Consider the following 22,345-nt stretch of genomic DNA (forward strand, 5'->3'; position numbering starts at 1 on the left):
CCAGGGCCTGGGGATTCAGCAGCGAACCTGGACCCTGCCCTGGTCCAGCAGGTCGTTATAGCCATGGTCACCATGCTTATGGTGGCAAGGGTTCAGATGGAGGACTCCAGACTACTGCGAGAGCCTACAGCCGGGCACCTGGCCTTCTCTGGGGCCAACGGAGGCTCACTGAGAAAGCAGAGATGGGCTGAGAAATAAAGGATGCGCGGGGGGTATGGACTGAGAAATAAAGGATGCGCGGGGGGTATGGGCTGAGAAATAAAGGATGCGCGGTGCGGGGGTTAAGGGAGGAGGAGCAGGGGCAGGTGGTGCGAGTGCAGCCTGTAGCCCCAAACAGACGGGGCCCCGCACTATTCTGTCATGTGACTCTCCAGGCCTCCGTGGTAGTTCTTCAGCGGGAGGAACTAGGGTGGGTGCCTTTTTCATGTTCCACACAATACTGGATACACAGTAATGTTCAGACTTGCTTTTTTAATGGTTTGAATTAAATAATTAGGTAGTTGAGCTTATGGTTTATCTTAGAGAAGTTTCATTCAATTTGGGCTTACGGAAACTTCTTTGTAACGTGTGTTACTTATAAATTAGTTAATCAAAAGGAATCAGCTTAGCATTTAAGAAGATGCTACGTGATTGAATGTCCGTGCCCTCTATGTGGTTCAAGTACTGACATTTTTGGTTCTGAAAAAGAGAGTAGACAGCTATGAAGCCTGGCAGGAGGAGCAGTGTGTTCTGTAGCCTAACGGGAGTGTGGGTCACGCTGACGGGGAGACCACTGAGGCAGCGCTAGGAATCAAAACCAAGTGGCCTTGGAGGTTTTTCTTAATATCACAAAAGAAATCACATTTATTTGGGATTATATTAAGTAAACATGTTAGTGTTAATGAGGTCTATTAGTCTTACCTTGTGAAATGTTCAAATTGTATAATTTTTCAAAGTACCTATTGATTACTTTTAAGTCTGCGTTTATAATCTTTAATTTCCAATAATATGTTTTTTACTGAGCCTATTTAAAACTAACTTGCTTTTTAATGACTGTTTTTTGTACATTAAATGTAATTTACTAAAATTTTCAACATTTCGTCTTCAGTAGGTTTAAATATACTTTCTACCATTTGGTTTTTGTTAATTTGCAAAGCCACTTCTTAACAAATCTATTTTTTTTAAAATGTAAAGAGTTTGGTGAGATTTTCATAAATTTGAATTTAATAGAGTCTGTATTGACAATTGTTTTGTTTTTTTACTTTTTTTTTGACAATTGTTTTATCACCCAGTATAATTTCTGGCCTTTGAAAATATTGTAACACTTGACCCTTAAGTGGCTTACTGTTTTTTTAACATTAGACTGGTGTTTAATTTTGATTATGCACACTACATGCTCATTGTAGAATTATTAGAAAAAGGTAATGAGCAAAAAGAAAATGCATATTAACTCTTAGCATTTTGGTATGTATCTTCTCAGACTTTTTTTCTTTATGCATGCATAATACGTGTGTGTATTTTAAGTTAATATAACGTTGTGTGTTGTTTATACTTGCTTTTTTCACTCAATATATGGTAAAGATTTTCCACAAACAAATGTATTTCCAGACTCTCGGTGTTAGTGAGTGGATAATATTCCGTAGTATTAATGTGCCATAAGTTATTTATACATTCTGCTGCTGGGCTTAGGTTATTGCTTATTGTTATAAACAGCAATATTGTGAACACCTTTTCTAGCTCAAATGTTGTGAACATCCTTAATTATTTCAGGATACCTTCCTGAAGGAAAATTGCTTGGCAACAGATTTTGCGCATTTTTCGGGCTTTTGCTACGAGGCTGGTAGAGACGAGGGTTGACTTGTGATCAGCAGTGTGACTTGTGATGGCCGTAGCCGTCGTGGTGACTTGCTGAGGCTGCAGCCGGGAGCCCCTTGTTCTACATGTGCCTCCAGCCCCTGCAGTCTGTGTGCCTTGGGGGATTGCGCCTCTCTCCAACTTGGCCCCACCATCCCTGACTTCATTCGTTTGTTTTGGGCTCTCCTTTTCTGAGTTAACAACTTAGGCTTGATGTGAACTTCTGAAGCATAGTTCTTTTTTACTTAAAAAAAATGGATGGTGATGTAGAACAGGATCTACTAGAGACGGGACATATCATGACTGTGTATCTGATTGATCTCTGGAAACGGTTACTGTTTTGGTGGTTGGCACTTGTTTAGTTTCTGTTTCCATTCACCCCTGTAGGTGCACAGGAGAATTCACGTTGGGTCGGGAATAAATGTGGGTAATTATAATCCTTGAGAATGCCTGAAGGATAAACTACCAAGCTCATAGGTTCCAGCAAGCTCCTACTGTGGATAAATACATGTTAGTCCTCTGGGGGACCTTTGGAGGGAGCGGCTCTGGCCTCTTTGTCTTTGAGGGAGGGAAGTGTGCAGGGGGGTGGGTTCAATGGATTTGTAGCCAGCCACCAAGTTTTAAGTTTTCTTCTTGGTTCTGGTTGTTCACATGGTGGAACATGTAGAGTGTGTGCTGCTTCACTGAGGTATAATTCCATGAATTTAGCCATGCCTCCAAAGGATATGCTGGGGCACGGAGAAAAGGAACTTAGAGTCAGTTCATTTTGCTACTTTTTGGTAATTCAAGTAAAACATTTACTAAGGAGAACTGGTGAAGCTCACAGAATCGATGTTTTAAAATTATTTCTGAGTTCAGATTTATGCATTATCTTCCTAGATTAATTACTATTACCAAGGCTAAAGAAATTTACTATTTCCAGCCTATCAAATACATTGCCTTGTCCAAATCTGTTGGGAACTTTGTATAATTTTGTGTGTTTGACCTTTTTACATCATGGGTTCAGGCTCTTTGTAATTAAACTCTTCTGGCCTATGTGTTAAGCCATGTTCTAAGCCTTTATTTGTTAAATTGTTTATTAACCCTCCCCTTGAAGAGCTCACAGGCTAGTGGGAGGGATAGAGGTACAGAGAAGGGGAGTGTTTGCCTGTGAGGCCCGCAGCCTAGCAGCAGTGTGGGCAGAGCAGTTGGGATGGTGATGGGGGGAGGTCGTGAAGATGCCACGCCTGGGTGGAAGGAACGTGCTCATGAAGAGAGGAGAGCGGGAGAAGGTCAGCAGGCTTGAGCTGGGAAGCAGAGGAAGTAAAGTGAGACATCATGGTGCTCGTGTGCCGTGCTGAGAAATCTAAATTTATCTTGTCGATCCCAAGGAACCAAAATGGATTTTGAAGGAGGCAGGGAACTGAGTGAGGCGTGATCACATTATTTTACAGAGAACTCAGAGCTGGGTCTTTGGCTCAGGGCTCATGTAAATCCCTTTCCCCCTTTCCAGTTGATTCTATAGCAAACTCTCCTTTGAATTTCTGTAGAACTTACTGCTCATGTTCATGACCAGTTTATGATGAAGCCTTTTCCTAACCTGGTTTCTTACCGCCTGCCTCATGTTTTTGACTGTTTAAAGAAGGAAGAAGCCAGATGCAGTGGCTCATGCCTATAATCCAGCACTTTGAGAGGCCGAGGCAGGAGGATTGTTTAAGCCCAGGAGTTCGAGACCAACCTGGGCAACATAGCAAGACCTCATCTTTACAAAAAAATATAAAAATTAGCCAGGCATGGTGGTGTGTGCCTGTGATCCCAGCTACTGGGGAGGATCACTGGAGTCCGGGAGGTGGACGTTGCAGTGAGCCAAGATTGTGCCACTGCACTCCAGCCTGGGCCACAGGGCAAAACTCTGTCTCAAAAAAAAAAAAAAAGAGGGAGAAGGACGGAACGAAATTGCCGCCCAAGACAATGGCAGCTGCTGAGCCGTGGCGCTGTGCATGGAGGGTCTTTCCCAGATAGTCTGTTCATGTCTTTGCAGGTGTGTTGTGCTCTCCGACCCCTTGAAGGACTCTTCTCGAACTCAGGAATCCTGGAATGCCTTCCTGACCAAACTCAGGACATTGCTTCTTATGTCTTTTACCAAAAACCTAGGCAAGTTTGAGGATGACATGAGAACCTTGAGGGAGAAGAGGACTGAGCCAGGCTGGAGCTTTTGTGAATATTTCATGGTTCAGGTACTTGACTCATTACAGAATTAGACAGTTCCCTTCTCTCCCTCCCTCCCTTGTGCCCTCCCTCTTTCCTCCTTTCTTTCTAAGTAAGGCACCTCTCGTGGTAATCTCATTGGCAGAGTTTTTAAAAACAAAAAACCTGGAATATCTTTAGGACTAGAAAGTCAGGAAGTGTGTGGAAGCAGATGGGGCATGTATAGGACACGCACTGCCCCGAGGAGCATCCGGGGGTCAAAGCTGGAGCAGTTTCAGCAACAGAATAAATAAGGATAGAGTCAGGGTTTAACCCATGGAATAAAATTAATATCCTTGAGTCTGTATCGGTAGAAAGAAATCATCGGTTAAATAAATAAATGGCGGAGAAGGGTCAACTCTTCCACACAGAAGAATTCTGCTTAAACGCAGAAGGAAAGAAAAACAGAAAATCACTTTTAAGCCAATGTCCCAGCAAGAACTGTTGGAGGCAGGATTAACGATGGATGTCCAGGGTGGTGGGCAAAGGGCTGAGAAGAGGTGGGCTTGCACAGTCTCACGGTGGCCCCCCAAGATGTCTGTCAGCTACCGAGGGAGCAGTAGCCACTCCACCGTGGGGGAACCAGGTACATACCGCCTGAAGGAAATGATAAGGCTGCTTCCGCCCGTGAGAAGTTGTGTCCATCTCATGAAATCCTTGGTAAGATGTGCCGAGGAATACTTAGCATCTTTTCTCTGAAAAAAATGATCATCTCACGGCAGTCATGGAACATATCAAATGAACCCAAGTAAAGGGACATTAGACAACGTAGCACTCTTCAAGGGTGCCACGGCAGTGAAAGACAGACTGAGAAACTGACAGACTGCAGGAGCTGAAGGAAGCAGCAACTCCAGCCTAGTTGGGGGTCAAGGGTGGGGTCTTGGAGCAGAAACAACTACATCAGTGGAAAAACCACTGAAATTCCAATGAGGGCTATTTAGTTAATAGTATTATACTTAGGTTAATTTTCTGGTTGTGACAGTTATACCACGGTCACGTAAGACGGCAGTGTTCAGGAAGCTGAGTGAGGGCTATATGGAAACTAGATCCTTTTTTTTTTTTCTCAATATTTCTGTAAGTCTAAGTTCAGAATTTAAAATGAGTAAGGAAGGAAATTCTGACACACACTGCAACATGGAAGGACCTAGAGGACATGATGCTGAGTGAAATAACACAAAGACACATAGGAACAGACTGTGTCTGCTTCTGTGAGGTCCTCGAGTGCTCAGGTTCAGAGACAAGGTGGAATGGGGGGTGCCAGGGGCTGGCAGAGGGAGAGTGGGAGTGAGTGTTTAATAGGACAGAGGTTCCGTTTGGGAAGGTGAGAAAGTTTGGGATATTGATTGCACAACGGTGTGAGTGCATTTAACACTACTGAGCTGTACTCGTCTCTCTCTCTCTCTCTTTTTTTTTATGATGGAGTCTTGCTCTGTCACCAAGGCCTGGCGTGTAATAGTGCGATCTCAGCTCACTGCAACCTCCACCTCCCAGGTTTAAGCGATTCTCCTGCCTCAGCCTCCTGAGTAGCTGGGATTCTAGGTCCGCGCCACCATGTCCAGCAAATTTTTGTATTTTTAGTAGAGATGGGGTTTTGCCATATTGCCCAGGCTGGTCTCAAACTCCTGGCCTCAAGTCATCTGCCCGCCTCGGCCTCCCAAACTGCTGGAATTACAAGTGTGAGCCACTGCGCCTGGCCTGAGCTGTACTCTTAAAAATGGTTAAGATGGTCAGTTTTATATTACATACATTTTAATCACAATTTAAAAGAAAAACATTATAGTGTTCAGTCTTGAAAATACTTCACAAAGAAAATGAAGTTCAGTGTAACTTCGCAGTTTCTCTTGCAAAACACAGCCCACCACTGTTTTCAGGGGAAACAGGATACAAAGGAGCGCCCTCAGTTCTCACCTAGTGAGTGGGACCTGGGTGGGCCTTTTGGGGTCTGGGAATAATGTCCACAAATACGTGGGGTGGAACTGGATCCCCAAGACCTGACCATGTGGGGAGGTTTATGTGCGTGCACATTCTTCTGGTCTTTACTTTTTAATGTACAGTAATGGAGATCGGAAAGCAATCACCTGTCGCCGTCTCTTTTCATTTTCTGATTCGATAAAGGTTACCGAGCACGAACAGGGCCAGGCCCTCCTTGATGCTGGGACGCCGTCACTATACAGTTCTTGTGAGCTTGTGTGACAGTGGAGGAGACACAGGAAAGGAAATGACGCAGATGCTAGGGCGAGAGAGAGACACGAGGCAGAGATGGTGTGGGGCGCTGCGCAGGGGCAGGAGGAGGAAAGGCCTCACTGGGCTGGGCACTTAGCCAGAGCTGAAGGAGGTTGGAGAGCAAGCCATGTGGATGTTTAGAGGAAGAGAAAGTGTTCCAGGCCACGGAATGGGACAGTGCACAGGCCCCGAGGCAGCTCCCTGCCATGCACATGTGAGCAGCAGTGAGGAGGCCTTGGTGGTGGAGCTGAGGCCAAAGGGGTGGTGCTGGGGGACATAGATTTTGCAGGGCTTGGAGATGCCTTGGAAGGACTTAGGAGTCTCTTGAATGTGATGAGCAGTCGCTGACTGAAATGGGGAAGACGGTAGGTGGAGCACTTTGTGGGAAAGGTTTGGGGTTCAGGTTTCCATGTGTAAGCTTGAGCTGTCTGTTAGGTGTCCACGCAAGCGTGCTGTGCTTGCCATTGGAGCCAGAGTCAGGTCTGAGCTGGAGTCCTAAATGTGTGTGGTTTTGCTGTGTAGATAGGCTCAATCTCGGAGAGGGAATAGTGAGTGTAGACAGGGGAGTCCAAGGGCTGAGCCCTGGGGCCTCCAGCGGAGATCCTGGGGGAACTAGAGGAACCAGCCGTCTGACCAGAGGGAGCCAGAGTGAGGGATGAGGGGAGCAGGTGGCTGGGTCCTGGACAGCAGGAAACATCCCAAGGACAAGGGGTGGCCGGTTATATCCGGTGCTGCCAATAGGTCAGGGAGGGTTCAGGAGTGACCTTGGCCTCTTCTAGCTTCTCGTGCGTGTGTGAGTGTTGACGCGTGTGGTCCTCAGGACACTGGTTTTTACTCAGCGGAGTGTAGGCGTTGTTCATAGTGCTGCATGCCTTTCTCTGTTGTAATTTTTAATGGCTACATACTGTTTTTTCAATATGTTGATTTATGTTTTTGTTTTTTTAAAAACGTATCTTGGGCGAATAGGAGGAGCTTGCCTTTGTTTTCGAGATGCTGCAGCAGTTTGAGGATGCCCTGGTGCAGTACGACGAGCTGGACGCCCTCTTCTCTCAGTATGTGGTCAACTTCGGGGCCGGGGGTGAGTAGTGGCACTTCAGTAACGCATGCTTTTCTTAGTGTGGCTTTCTCCACTTGCAGATGGTCTTGAAGCAGCCATTTATTTACCTCATGAGTATGCATGTTTTGCTGTTGTCTTTATACGCATTGTATCAGATATATTCTCATGATTCCTAGAGGAAATGAAATGAGAATTAAGAATTAGTCATTTTCACTTTTAGAAGAATCTTAAGTAACAGAAGTAATAAAAACAAACAAACTGTTTTCCAAGTATAAAATGCCCTTTCCACAACTCAGTGGCCTGCTGGTCCCTCGTTAGAGTCAGAGTGGACGTCCCTTTCCCTTCCATCCGGGGGTTGTCTTTGGAATGCTCGCGTGCTCGTTGCTGTGAGCCTATGTAACACCCTTGGGTGTTCATCTTTCTTTTGCACTTTTAAGCAGTATCTTAAGCTCTTTTACAATTAAAGAATTAGCACAGTGAAACCATACACAAAGAGAAACATTGGTTACTGTCCTCAGTGTTTTTCGCTGATGCTTATTTTGATGAAAGTGATATCATGTTACGTAGCTGTTTCTCTGTCGCTCCTTTTTCTTACTCACAGCCCGTCGTGAGCGTCTCTCCAGATTAACAGGTGGGGTTTGGAGTCTCCAGGTTAACAGGTGGGGTTTGGAGCTGTGTTTTTAGAGTTGGTATATTCCTGGCTCGATTCTACTCCCTGGTGTTGGACATTGGGTTCTTTCCTGCTTCTTGCCACCACAAGCAGGGCTGTCGTGGGCATCTTTGCCAGGTTCCTTTTTGAGAACCCTTGTCACCATGTGTGAAGGAAGGGGTAATTTCAAGGAGCCCTGGTGTCAGCTGGAGAACCTGGAGGGAGGTGAAGTGTGGGGATGGTCAGCTCTAGCTGTGGGCACTGTCCTCACTCTGGAAATCAACAGTGGCGCCAATGGCTACTGGCTCATAGTGAAGATTGGGTCTGATCTCAGTCTCCTGAGATGCCAGTGTAGACGTAGAACCAAAGCAAAGTGTTTACTCAGTAAAAAAAAACAGAAGAGGTAAAACTCTATTTCTTATATTTTATGCAGGTGTGAGCCACCATGCCCGGTCTTAGGTGTCCATATTATACATATATATCTATTATTTAGTTTTGAGACAGTATCTCACTCTGTCCCCAGGGTGGAGGGCAGTGGTGCAATCTTTGCTCACTGCAACCTCTGCCTCCCAGGTTCAAGCGATTTTCGTGCCTCAGCCTCCTGAGTAGCTGGGATTACAGGCACACGCCACCATGCCTGGCTAATTTTTATATTTTTAGTAGAAACGGGGTTTCACCGTGTTGGCCAGGCCAGTCTCGAACTCCTGGCCTCAAGTGATCCTCTTGCCTCGGCCTCCCAAAGTGCTGGGATTACAGTTGTGAGCCACCATGTCCAGTCTACATACATACATACATACATACCTACCTACACACACACACACACAATTTTTTTTTTTTTTTTTTTAGACGGAGTCTCACTTTGTTGCCAGGCTGGAGTGCAGTGGTGTGATCTCAGCTCACTGCAACATCCTCCTCCTGGGTTCAGGCGATTCTCTTGGCTCAGCCTCCCGAGTAGCTGGGACTACAGGCATGCACCACCATGCCCAGCTAATTTTTTTATTTGTAGTAGAGACAGGGTTTCACCATGTTGGCCAGGATGGTATCGATCTCCTTATCTCATGATTCGCCTGCCTCGGCCTCCCAAAGTGCTGGGATTACAGGTGTGAACCACCGCACCCAGCCTATATTTTTTAAATATCTTACATGTTTTTTTTTTTGAAAAATAGATTTATTTAGCAAAAAATGTTTGAATTTAATAAAGAAATGGCAATAACTGGTACATCCATTAGTTGAAAAAATTAAAATATTTTCACTGAGCACCAAATAGTTCTCAGTGTTTTCGTGGAGAACTCCTTTGAAAGAATGCCTAGAACTTAATCTGTTTATTTAGGTTTTTAATCAAGAAATCTAAAACTGCCAATCACAGTTTCAAATTACCATGAGATGACCATGTTAACAACCTTGAGGTCATATCATATGAGCTTGTAAAAGCTGTGTTGAAGCTATATATTCTAACTGAGGGCATTTGTTAGCCTCAGGCAGGCTGGTAATCACAGGTCCATGTGCCTGTGATGCCATATACACAACGTTGAGTAATAAGGTGTCATTTATAAGATAAAGACCATATGGTCCCTGGCAGCAGAATAGGTGCTGGGCAGCTTCAGGGACCAGGCATCTGAATGGATGTCAGTGCCTGTGGGAGGGGAGGGGCCTTCAAGGCTGAAATATCTGACATACTTCTTATATTTCACCTAATTTATTTATTTTTTCTCTCAGTTTTAAAATTTGGGGCAATTTAAAATCCAAAAGTAAGCCTGGACGAAGTTTTGCTGCTGAATAAGACGATTCGTTTTTGTTCTTTCATTCAACAAGTACTTACTGAGGGACCACCGTGTGCCAGGCACTGTTCTAAATACAGGGAGGAATAAAACAAAATCCCTTTTTTTTATGGTGCTTACATGAAGGGGAAACAGGCGCCGAAAAGTAAATCTGTCACTTGCCGTCCGTAGTAGTAAGTTTGGGCTGTAGAAAGGGGCTCCCGTGAGGGGTGGGGCAGTATGTGCCGTTGGAGCTTGGATAGGGCACTGGAGTGGCCTCTCTGGGGGGGGTGGCACTGGCACCAGAGGCCTGACTGAAATGTGGGCGTGCCCCATGAGAATCCTGGTGGGAGGGGAGCCTAACCAAGGGAACTGCTGGTGCAGGGCTGGGCTGGCGGGTCCGCACCACACTGCCGTGTGCTCCAATAGCCCTGAGGATGCTGGTGCAGGGCTGGGCTGGCGGGTCCGCACCACACTGCCGTGTGCTCCAATAGCCCTGAGGATGCTGGTGCAGGGCTGGGCTGGCGGGTCCGCACCACACTGCCGTGTGCTCCAGTAGCCCTGAGGATGCTGGTGCAGGGGCTGGGGCAGGTCCGCATCACTCTGCTGTGCTCCAATAGCCCTGAGGATGCTGGTGCAGGGGCCGGGGCGGGCCAGCACCACACTGCTGTGTGCTCCAGCAGTTCTGAGGATGCTGGTACAGGGCTGGGCTGGCGGGTCCGCATCACACTGCTGTGTGCTCCAGCAGCCCTGAGGATGCTGGTGCAGGGGCTGGCGGGTCCGCATCACACTGCCATGTGCTCTAGCAGCTCTGAGGATGCTGGTGCAGGGGCTGGCGGAACCGCATCACACTGCCATGTGCTCTAGCAGCTCTGAGGATGCTGGTGCAGGGGCTGGGGCGGGTCCGCATCACACTGCCATGTGCTCCAATATCCCTGAGGATGCTGGTGCAGGGGCCGGGGTGGGCTAGCACCACACTGCTGTGTGCTCCAGCAGCTCTGAGGATGCTGGTACAGGGCTGGGCTGGCAGGTCCGCGCCACACTGCTGTGTGCTCCTCGGCTCTGAGGAGAAGCTCCCGTCAGTGAAGGGAGCTTCAGTTCCTGCACACAGTTGTGCAGCATTTAACCATGTCAGGATGCCACGTAGGAACGAACTGGTTATGACACCTCTCTGTTGGAGTGAGAAAAATAGATTCAAAAGTTTTTTCATAATGATTGATGGACTTGTTATTATACATTGTTACGCTTATTTTAAGATCATATTTGAGTCTTAGGGGTATAAGTAAACCTCTGGGAGCCTTGCTGAAATTTGTGACAAGCAGTCATTCTTTTTTCTTCTGTGCGCTGCTACCAAGTCCTCCCTGTCCCTTCCTCTAGGAGCTTGACTCAGGGAGGTGACTTGGTTGAGTTAGGGAAATAAGTAAGGAATATGTAGTCTTAAGGAAGACCAAAAGCACCAGGATGGTCAGAGCAGGCAGCACTCCAGCCCGCAGGTAAAGATAAGGAAGCCCAGCCCCCCTGCAGCCCAAGACTAGAGCCCTCCCTCGGTCTGAGACAGAGCCTGCGCTCCCCTAACCATGTAGCCTGTTGGTCTCTGGGCGGCTTCGCGACCTGTTCAGCTCCCGCCTATGGCTTTCTGGGCATGGTAGGGTGGCGTGCCTTGTTGCCTGAGTCATGTTAGCCTCATCTCGGCTGTCAATGCCGAGAGCCGAATGGTGCGCATCACTAGACCACAGCGGGTGGGCAGTGTTCTTAGAACAACTGGTTCTGAAGCTGCCTGTTTGCTCACCATCCTCAGCCTGAGCAGGAAGCTCAGGAAGGTGAAGTACCTGCAATCAGCACCTTTCATGATGTGTGTTTGTTTAGATGGTGCCAACTGGCTGACTTTTTTCTGCCAGCCAGTGAAGAGCTGGAACGGATTGATCCTCCGAAAGCCCATAGATATGGAGAAGCGGGAATCGATCCAGAGGCGAGAAGCCACGCTGTTAGATCTGCGCAGTTACCTGTTCTCTCGCCAGTGCACCTTGCTGCTCTTCCTGCAGAGGCCGTGGGAGGTGGCCCAGCGCGCCCTAGAGCTGCTGCACAACTGTGTGCAGGAACTGAAGCTCCTAGAAGTGAGTTGGCTCTTTTCCCAATTTACCCGTTTCTTGATTGTTCCAGGAGAAATCTCTGAACCTTGAGGTTCCAGGCATTGAACTGTTTGTGCTTAAGAGTTTTCTTTTCTGAATGTCTTTTATTTTCAATATATTATTTGCTTAGTTACTTTTTACATTGATTAATTGCTCAAAAATAGAACTCTGTTCTCAACATGGTGAAGTTTGTGCCGGTCCAGAGCAAGCCTCTTAGATGAGCTCAGTGGAGCTCACTGGCTGACTGTGGCCTGCGCTACTGCGTGAGCCATCTCCACGAAGAAGCGTCACTCACCTGAGAGACCCGCAGAGCTAGGTTTTGCAGGTAGACATTTATTTTATCTCAGACATTTATTTCATGTAGACATTTATGTTATTTTTCTTTTCAGATAAATAGTTTTGCACATGGCCATGCAGGTAGCAATGTGAGTGACACACAGCAGGCTGTGCCCCATTGATTAGTAGTACGAAGCTTCGTGGAAGATATGTCATAAATTGTGTGTGTGTGTGTGTGTGTGTGTGCGGGCGCGTGCTCACTTATTGGGTGTGTGAATGTAGTTAGTAAAACATTTGCCTTTAGAGATAAATTCACCCAAGCACTAAACTCTTACTGTCTGTAGAACCATGGACATTCTAGCGAGGTGGAAGGACTGTAGAGACTGTATCTAGTCTGGTGATTCTTGTTTCAGGGTCCTCTTTATCCAGAATAATTCACACACACAAACGAAATGATACTTATGACTTGAGGATTCGTGTACGCCCCTGCCACCCATCCCCTGGTTAAGATCTCCTGAGTGAGTGGTCTGATGCTGTTTTGTAAACAAGAAAACAGAGTCTGGAAGTGATTAGGTCTGAAGAGTATAAGCCATTGATGGGGATGGTGTTTCATAATATAGGAACTTATTTTTGTGTACTTGGTTTGAAATAATTTTAAGAGATTTAAATTTAATTAATGAAGATAAATGTATTTTAGTTAATTTCAAAAGGAGAAATTCTTATTTCAGAGCCCAGCTCATTAGTACCTAGCCCAAGTCACAAACTCAGAAACTTAGGAATTTTTATCAAATGATTTTTCTTCACCTAACGAAGCAAATGAGGAAAGGCAACATTTTCCACCTCGAAATGGCACTCTGGGCTGCCTGTAATCCCCTGGATCGAGAGACTCTGCTTGGGCTGCTCAGCCCTAACTGCAGGCTGGGGACGGGGCTGCGGGGGACCATGCACTCCTGGAGCCGGGGCGCTCTGTTCACGTGTGCCTCGGGCTTTCGCCTGATCTTGAGATTTTTGTCTTACTAGCCGATTGGGGAAAAAATTGAAGTATTCAAGTCCAAATGATTCAGACGTGACGTCTTCTGAGTGAGACGACCCCAGGAGGGCTGATTGGAAAGAGCTGTTGCCCATTTTGGGACAGGCGTAGGAAACCTCGGAGGATGGCACAGACCCAGTCCCTTTATTGCTGGTCTCCGCCAATTCATGAACACCAGGATTTAAGAATCTCAAGTTGTTTTTCCAGCTTCAGAAGGTTGCCTGGGAATAGCGTGACTACTAGCCTGTAGAGGGAGGAGAAAAATCCCCGCAGCCAGGCGGGGCCAGTGCAGAGTAGGCTGACCTGGGGTGGCGGCGGGGGGGACTGTGCCCTGCAACTGAGGAGGCCACTGGCCCAAAGCAGCTCCACCAGGAGGGAAGCGGGCACCTCCACCCCCCCCCTTCCCTCTGAACTCCTCCGGGCACTCTGGAAGCTAGAGGCCAGGGAGCCCACTGATGTGTTACATACAGCTCCCCCAGCAGAGAACAGGGCGGCAGGGTATGGAAAGTGGATCTGAGAGGCCAAGCAGAGAGGTCCGGTACCGCGTGGAGATGGCGATCCCTTTTCCTCTTCTGGCGCTGCTCACTAGTGTGCTTGCCCCACCACGGCTGCCCTCCTGTGGGCGTGCGCAGGTGCCATGGAGGCCTGGAGGAGCAGCGGCATGGTGCGTAGCGCTGCACTCACTCCCCACAGAGCTGCATGCTCACCTCGTCCTGTGGGCTGTCCTCCTGTGGAGCAGGTTCTTAGGGACTTCCTAGCGGTTCTGCTGGGTTCTGGAATGCCTATGGCCATTGTAGAAGGAGGTGGAAGTAGGTCTGTTATTACCTTGTGGCTGGAAGGAGAAATGTGTAAGTAATAGAGGGTGTGGGTTCTGGAGTTCCTTGGAGCGTCGGGGTTCACAGGAGCCACACGGGGTCTGTTGGCTCCTCTGGGCGCTCGTCTGCAGGGCCGGGAAGTCACTGAGGTATTTTCAAGGCTTTGTATTGTGTGAGGAGCCTCTTATCTGTGGTGTATTTTCTGAACCCTTTGCTTTACTGAATGAAGTTGTCTCCTTGGCCTTTCCTTGAGTGGAAGCTGTCCCCATTGCTTTTAGTCATAGCTATTGCACTTCTTTGCACTGTTGAGTTCTGTGTCTCCAGTGAGAGGAGGTGGCCAAAACTGAATGCTGGATTTGAGGCAAGGACATGCCACCCACTGATGACTTTTTCACAGTCTCTCAGCCTCTTTCCTTCTAAGAACCCACTTCCTGTTTCCTCACCTCCTTCTGATGCACACAACTGGCTGCGCCTCCTTACATGCGCTGTGCCTGTCAGACTCCCAGGCCAGAGAGGACAGCCTCCCTTGTCACTTGTGTTGAAGCGCACACAGTCCTTTTTGCACACTTTGCTCCTGAGTTTGATCAACACTGAGATTCACACTGTTTACTTAGAGGGCTTCACCAGTAACTTCACATCAGGAGTGTTTCTCTTCCTCTCCCTTTTTCTTTTCTTTTCTTTTCTTTTTTTTTTTTTTTTTTGAGATGGAGTCTCACTCTGCTGCCCAGACTGGAGTGCAGTGGCGCGATCTCGGCTCACTGCAGACTCCACCTCCCAGGTTCACGCTATTCTCCTGCCTCAGCGTCCTAAGTAGCTGGGACTACAGGTGCCCACCACTGCGCCTGGCTAATTTTTTTTTTAGTAGAGACAGGGTTTCACCGTGTTAGCCAGGATGGTCTCCGTCTCCTGACCTCGTGATCCGCCTGCGTCGGCCTCCCAGAGTGCTGGGATTACGGGCATGAGCCACTGCACCCGGCCTTCTCTCCCTTTTTCTAAATTTTTGAATTTTTTGGTAGAGATTAGTCTCACCGTGTTGCCCAGGCTGGTCTGGAGCTCTTGGGCTCAAGTGATCCTCCCTGCTCACCTCCCAAAGTGCTGGGATTACAGGTCTGAACCGCCCCTGGCTGTGGTTTTCTCTCTCGTGCAGTAGTTTTTATTCCAGTCTAGTGGTGAGAGTCGGGTTTTAGGGCCACAGTTGAGCAGAGGCCAGGGGGTAGGTGCACCACAGTCAGCTGCAGATCCCACGTCCCAGTTTTGAGTGGGTGGCTTATAAAACATGTCCTGCTAACATCCTGCTTCCTTTATCAGTTGATTTGAAGTACCTCATTTATTTAAAGAGAACAGGGGGCACCGAAGTGGCCAACTGTGATGGAAAGCAGCACTGCCTCTATAGTAGGGCTCGATCCACACTCCAGGGGCGACGGGGGCTGAGAAAGAGAGCAAGATGGCCGGATAGAGGCGTCTACCCTGTGGGTGCCGCTTACTAGCCTTGGCCCACTCCCGTTATGGAAAATGTGTTAAGAATGGAGATTGTGCCTACCTGCTGGGGTGAGCGGTAACACCCGTGAAGTGAGGCCAGTTGCACATGAGTTCAGGATCCTCCTTCACAGAATATTTCCTCTTTTTTTTCCGTAACAATTTCTAATTTTCCCTCCATTTACAAAAGTTGAATGTTTTCTCTATGTAAATTTGGAAAATACAGACAAATACGCAGAAGAAAATGTCGTTGCTTTTGCTAGCGGGAAGAGGTTCCCTTTTTTTTGTGTCCGTGGCCGCCTTATGTATAGATGAACTGCAATGATTTCCTTGCTCCTATTTGGGCATTTGAATTCTTCAAAATTCTTTGCCATTGCAGTAGTTTGTATCCTTATACATACATCTTTGTGTGTAAATTCATACAAGTAGAATTGGAAGGTCGAAGATAGACATGGTTTTAAAGCTGTTAATATGTGTTGTCAATTCGTCCACCAGAAAGGTCTTCCCATTTCCAGTCATGCTGGTGATGCCTGTTTTCCTGCACCTTTGGTAAGAAAAAAGTATGATAACGTATACATTTTGTTGCCAAATTAGAAGAATGAGGAAGATACTTTCTAGAAGGCCATAATGTGTTTGTTACAGTGATTGCCCGAGTGAATTTTTAGGGGGTTTGGAATGTGTTTCATTCAGCACTATTTGACCTTTTATCAGCGTAGAATCTGGTTTGGTAACTGTGTAGGCCTAGCAGGGTCAGGACTCCTCCTGACCCCAGGAAGGTCACCCAGCCTAGCCTGTGGCATGGAGGAACCGCGCATGGCACGCCATCAGAGTTAGCTGGCCAGTTTGTGAACAGAGGCTGTGTGTGGCCAACCTGCAGGTTGAACCAGAGGAAGAAGGTTTACAGTCAAAGCTGGCCGGTTGGGATCAGTATTCTGAGGGGCAGGCCTAGCAGAGGACAAAGGCAGAGATGTAGTGGAGGGATGTAGGTTGTGTTTACTGAGGGCTTACAGTGTACCCGACACCCTGCTGGGTGGGTGCTTTCATGGGGAGGTGGAGGATCTTGTGTGCCCCTGAGCCATGAGGACCTGAGCTGGAGGAGAGTTGGTTGTGAGAGCTGTTGCTGAAGAACTGATGGCTCCCTGGACAAAAGGAAAGAGAGGACTGTCAAGAATCATTCAAGACACATTTCCTTGCCTGCCAGGCACTGTGGGAGACAGGGATAGATAGGGGGTGCACATAAATGAAGAGGAAAGGGCCTCACCTACCGGCATGAGGCTGCCACGGGTCATCAGCACAGTGTCCAAGTAGTGACGAAGTGTTGTCTATGCACAGGGGACCGTAAGGGAGGGAAAGGCAGCTTTGCCGGGTGCCTCAGGTCAGCTTGGTAAACATTTGCAGGTGCCCGATAGGTGCTAGGGAAGCTTTCTAGAGGAGGCCCTGTGTGAACTCCGTTAAAAAGATTCATTTAGGCTGGGCGCAGTGGCCCACGCCTGTAATCCCAGCACTTTGGGAGGCTGAGGTGGGCGGATCACGAGGTCAGGAGTTCGAGACCAGCCTGGCCAGTATGGTGAATCCCCGTCTCTACTAAAAATACAAAAATTAGCTGGGCATGATGGCGGGCACCTGTAATCCCAGCTACTTGGGAGGCTGAGGCAGGAGAATTGCTTGAGCCCGGGAGGCAGAGCTTGCAGTGAGCCGAGATCACGCCACTGCACTCCAGCCTGGGTGAAAGAGCGAGACGCCGTCTCAAAAGGAAAAAAAAAAAGGGTTCATTCACTCAGCATATCTTCACTGAGCATCTGTTTTGTGCCAACCATTGTGGTCGGCACTGTATTTTCAGCAGAGTGAAGTAGAATTCCTGCCTTTACGAAGCTTACATGCTAGGGAATGAGTGGGGGAGTAAGAATTCACCAGGTAGATGTGACTGCTGGTGGCACGGGAGAGTGCGTTTCAGGCAGAGAAGGTGGTGTTACCGAAGGTGCTCTGAAGGAGTCTGGTGTCGCTGGAACTTCAGGGGCGAGGCAGGCTTTGGTGACAATGAAGGGAGATTCTGAAGTTCTTTGTGTGTCACCTTGAAGGTTGCCCTTTGTCCTGTAGCCAGTAGCGAGCCATGAAAGGTTAGGACCTAGTGAGGAGGCAGAGGACAGAGAGAGGTGAAGAATTTGGAAACTTCTGCCATAGTCCAAGGGAGAAGGTGGAGTTCCAAAAAGCAGTTGAGGTAGATTTTGTTGTTTATCATTATTATTATTTGAGACACTCTGTCGCCCAGGCTGGAGTGCAGTGGTGTGATCTTGGCTCACTGTAGCCTCTGCCTCCAGGGTTCAAGCAATTCTCCTGCCTCAGCCACTAGAGTAGCCGGGATTACAGGCACGCACCACCATGCCCAGCTAATTTTTGTATTTTTTGGTAGAGATGGGGTTTCACTATGTTGTCCAGGCTGGTCTTGAACTCCTGAGCTCAAGCGATCTACCCTCCTCGGCCTCCCAAAGGGCTAGGATTAGCACCCAGCCGGTAGATTTTAAATAAATGGGTTCAAGAAAAATTTAGTGAATTGGTGGTTCTAGGTCCACTGGATATCCATATATAAAAACAAATCTTGGTCTCACCCCATAAACAAGATTAATTCCAGGTGTAGTTTTGGTGTAAACATGAAAAATAAAATAAGAAAACTCTAGAAGATAACATGGGAAAATATCTTGGGGACCTTAAGGTTGGCAAGTATTTCTTAAATAGAACATGAAACCCTTATGGTTATGCACCAGCCGTGAAGGAAGCCGGCCCTACATTAGACCACATAAACATCAGCGCCTCTCTTCCCCGAAAGGTACTCTGAAGGGAGCAAGAAGGCCTTCCGCAGCGTGGAAGTACGAACAGTATATGCAGACAAGAAAGGGCCCTTATCCAGCATGCACTGTGAAGAACTCACATACATCAATGCAGAAAGACTGACCAACCAATAGAGAAACAGGCAAGAGAGGAAATCCAAATGGCCAATAAACATATGAAAAGGGGCTCAGTCTCATGAATCATAGCGAAATGCAAACTGAAACCATTGTTGATGAAGTACCAGCACACACCAGCAGAATGGCCAGGATGGAAAGGCTTTCCTCGGGTATTGGTGGGAGGGTGGAGACACTGGCGCTCGTTCACTGATGATGGTGTGCACCACTGGAAGCGCTTTGGAAGGCTGTTTGCGGTATCTAGCGGGTGTCGCCATCACGACACATGCCCCATGACCCAGCAGATCAGCCCTGGTATGTGCAGACACATGCACACACACACGCATCAAAAGGCAAGTACAGAGATATTTGTGGCCCTGTGAGTCATCAGAGCTAGAAACGGGGAAGAACCCAAATGTTCATCTCGTCCAAGCGATGACGACACGGCACCGTGGCCCTGCAGTGCGCTAGGGTACGGTGGTGAACGTGACTGGGTCGTAGTGGATGACTCTAACCAACCTCAGGTTGGGCTAAAGAAGTTGAGGGCATACCTTTTTTTTTTTTCCTAGATGGAGTCTTGCTCTGTCGCCCAGGCTGCAGTGCAGTGGCGTGATCTTGGCTTACTGCAACCTCCACCTCCCGGATTCAAGCAATAAGAGAAGGCATACTTTTTGATTCCTTGTATCTAAAGTTCGCACTGAAGCCACACCAGTCTGCTGTGAGCTCTCTGGCAGGTGGAGGGCTGGTGACTGGCAGGGAGTTCCTGCAGGAGCTACGGCTCTGATTCTGCTTTCATGGGAGGCATATCAGACGTTCATCTGGGACTCGTGCACCTGCCAGTGTGTGGGCTGCACTCAGATGGTAGGGGTATCTAAAGAAAGAACAAGAGTGCCTTTACTTTTATACTTGGAAGTGGCAAAATGGCACTTGCCATTGCTAATACAGCGATCAGGAGAGGAGGAGGGGCTTTAAGGAAAATTAATATAAATTAAGAATTAGTTTAAAAAGTCTGTTATTCACAAAAGATGATATCCAAATGGCCAAGAAGTGTCTGACGGCCCATTAGGGAAATGTGAGGTTTCTGGAGACGGCGAAGCCACCACCTGGTTCCAGAGTGAGGTGTCCAAGCTGCACGCTCTGCCATTCAGTCTCAGGCTCTCGGGCAGAGCGGAGGCTTGGTCTTTGCTGTGTTGGGTGCTGTGGCGTGCTGGGTGGCAGATGCCACCACAGAGACATGGCTTTCGTAATGTTGGCTGAAGTGCCCATTTTCTATGTCGACCGCTGTTTAGGAGCAAGGGGCTGGCACTGGTTTGGACGACTCAAAGCCGTGAAGCCATGGCTGCAGAACAGTCGCTCTCTTCCAGAGTTTGTGAGACTTTTGTGTTTTATTCTCAAGCTGCACTATAGTGGGTAAAATGAGCCCGGATGGCTCTGGCACTCTCTCTTCCCTTCCCCCGCGCTCTTGCGTCTCTGCTGCAGGGATGCTGGTGGGAGAAGGAGTGCTGGCGCTGCCTGTGTTCTGCTGTGAGTAGCCTGGCGCACTCGGGGCTGGGGCCGTCTTCGGAGTCTGAGAAGGCGTCCCTCAGTTGAGGCAGGGGTAACATTGCAAATAGTTTTACCCATAGTAGCCAAACACTGGAAACAACCCAGACACTTAAAAGGAGTGGATAAATAAACTGTGGCCAACTTGTAGAAAGGTTTAATAAGCAGCAGTGAAAAAGAACAGGCTGACAGACTCTGCAAGGTTGAATCTTAAAGAGACTGTGTTGAATTAAAGAAGCCCCATGTACAAAAGAGGACGTGCGTGATTTCATTATGTGAAGTTCACAAATCAGCCAGAAGGAATTGATGGTGGCCGAAGTCAGGACAGGTGGTGCCTCTTTGGGGTGGGTCTTGACTAGGAAAAGGGACTTGAGAGAACCTTCTAGAATAATGTTGTTGCTTGATTAGGGGATGGTTACATTTGTAAAAATCATGGACCTCTAAATTTAGGGTTTGAGCCCCTCACATACCTTGTTGTATGTATTTTGCCACTTGTTTTTTCAAAGCAATGAAAAAGTATCGCTGCAATGAAGTTATAAATAAATTGTTTTGTTAACATGTCTGGAAGTCTTCCATGTCCCACTGTGGAAGGTCTCGCTGCTGCAGAGCCCACCTCTGTCAGGCCCTGGAAAGTATAGAGAAGAAGCAGAGTGCCCGGCCCCTTTTGGGGTGTTACCTGGGGTTTGGGTGGGAGCTAAGAGACACACAGTAAGTAGTAACATAGGAGACAGGCGGCTCCTCAAGGCGGCACTGCAGAAAGGCTTGTGTATGCCACATCACATGCCCAATTCATATGCATGTCTTTCTTTTCCATAAAAACTGAAGTTTTAAAATGATGTGTGATAGGAAATGTAGGGAGCTGCGATTCTCCTGGGAAACAGGGGCACTTAGAGCACGAAGCCAGGCAGAACTCGCAGCCAAGACCAGAGCAGGCCCCGGGGAGGCTTCGCACTGTGGGAGGTGTGAGCTCCAGAGGGAGGGGTGGCCGAGCTCACCTTCAGGTTTCTGTTATTCAGTGACAGCCTGCCCTGTACCTTGGCGTGGGTGTGTGCAGGACCTGCCTGCTCTCTCCCTCCTCTTCCGGGGTGGAAGTTGAAGGTGAAGTCTCAGCAGTCAGTGGCCAATGGCTGCCACTGGATTTTGTTGTTTTTACCCCAGAAAAGCTGCTGTTACCTGATGCTGCTACTTTTTTAATACTGTCGTTCAAGCTTACCAAAGCGGGACTTGCTCTTTGCAGGAAAAAAATATACCAAGAACTGTTCTATAATCATGCCATGCAGTAATTAATGCCACCGTTGGCATTTTGGTGTATCATTTGGGAGCCTTTCTGAGGTGCACCTGTGCTGTCAGGCGACTCCTCAGCTCTCGGCTGCTGCTCTTCCCTGCTGACTCAGTCAGCGCCTGGTGCCTCGGCTGCTCCTGCTTCTGCATCCAGCGCCCTCTGCCGTGGCTCCTCTGCCGTGGCTCCCCTGCCGCGGCCCTTGGGCTTTATCTCCCTTCTCTGTGGATGCATCTTGACCACAAGCCCTGTACGCCTTCCTGCTTTGTAGGAGTCTCTCGTGGTCTCCTAGGAGGTGTTTTGTTTTGTTTTGTTTTGTTTTGAGACAGAGTTTCGCTATTGTTGCTCAGGCTGGAGTGCAATGGCATGATCTTGGCTCACAGTAACCTCCACCTCTCCGATTCAAATGATTCTCCTGTCTCAGCGTCTCGAGTAGCTGGGATTACAGGCACATGCCACCACACTCTGCTAATTTTTGTATTTTTAGTAGAGACGAGGTTTCATCATATTGGTCAGGCTGGTCTCAAACTCCTGACCTCAGATGATCCACCCACCTCGGCCTTCCAAAGTGCTGGGATTACAGGCGTGAGCCACCACACCTGGCCTCTCCTAGGAGGTCTTTCTGTCACCAGTGTGTGCCCAGGGGAGGCACATGTTTACAGAAGCTTTTGTGCAGTGGGTACTGGTGGTGGTATCATCTTGGGAGATGAAAAGTATCCCAGATCTCCTGGCACCTGGGAACCAGGCGGGCCTGCAAGGTGCAGTCAGCCTGCTCCAGGTCTGCTCTGGTTTGACTGATGAGGACGCTTATCAGTCAGAGGGACACGCTCTGTCCAGGATCTCAAAGCTGCGTCCGGCTGCCCCGCTTTTCTGTGCCTTCCCTCAGTGGGGTGTGTTTGGGTGAGAGAGTTGTGCAGCTTTCTGAAAGTGGCTTCCGATTACGCAGTTTTTGTCCTATGCTGATTTTTTTCCCCACAGGATTTAAGTAGCTTATCTTATTTTTAAAAAGTTGGGCATTTTAGCTTTTATGGGAACATTTGATGGCAGTGTGTTCCTTCCTTGTTGGTTCTAGGTCCTTTATTTGTGCTCAGGGTGCCTTGCAAGAGTTGTTATG

At 48.1% G+C, this 22,345-nt stretch overlaps 1 protein-coding gene across 7 annotated transcripts in view; it reads left to right on the forward strand.

The window, feature by feature from the left end:
• Positions 1-22,345, forward strand: part of LOC105472545 (trafficking protein particle complex subunit 10) — a 98,888-nt gene that overhangs the window by 41,951 nt on the left and 34,592 nt on the right. For 3 of the 7 annotated variants that reach the window (XM_011725906.3, XM_071095789.1, XM_011725909.3), the window contains 3 exons: positions 3,854-4,049; positions 7,249-7,360; positions 11,612-11,859. In XM_011725906.3, coding sequence (XP_011724208.1) covers positions 3,854-4,049; positions 7,249-7,360; positions 11,612-11,859 — 556 coding nt within the window. Of the gene's footprint in view, positions 1-3,853; positions 4,050-7,248; positions 7,361-11,611; positions 11,860-22,345 lie in introns of those variants that run through there. The other 4 variants (XM_071095791.1, XM_011725911.2, XM_071095792.1 and 1 more) reach the window with 4 other exon arrangements.

The sequence above is a fragment of the Macaca nemestrina genome, chromosome 4 (assembly GCF_043159975.1).
Source record: "Macaca nemestrina isolate mMacNem1 chromosome 4, mMacNem.hap1, whole genome shotgun sequence".
In the NCBI taxonomy this organism is placed as follows: domain Eukaryota; kingdom Metazoa; phylum Chordata; class Mammalia; order Primates; family Cercopithecidae; genus Macaca; species Macaca nemestrina.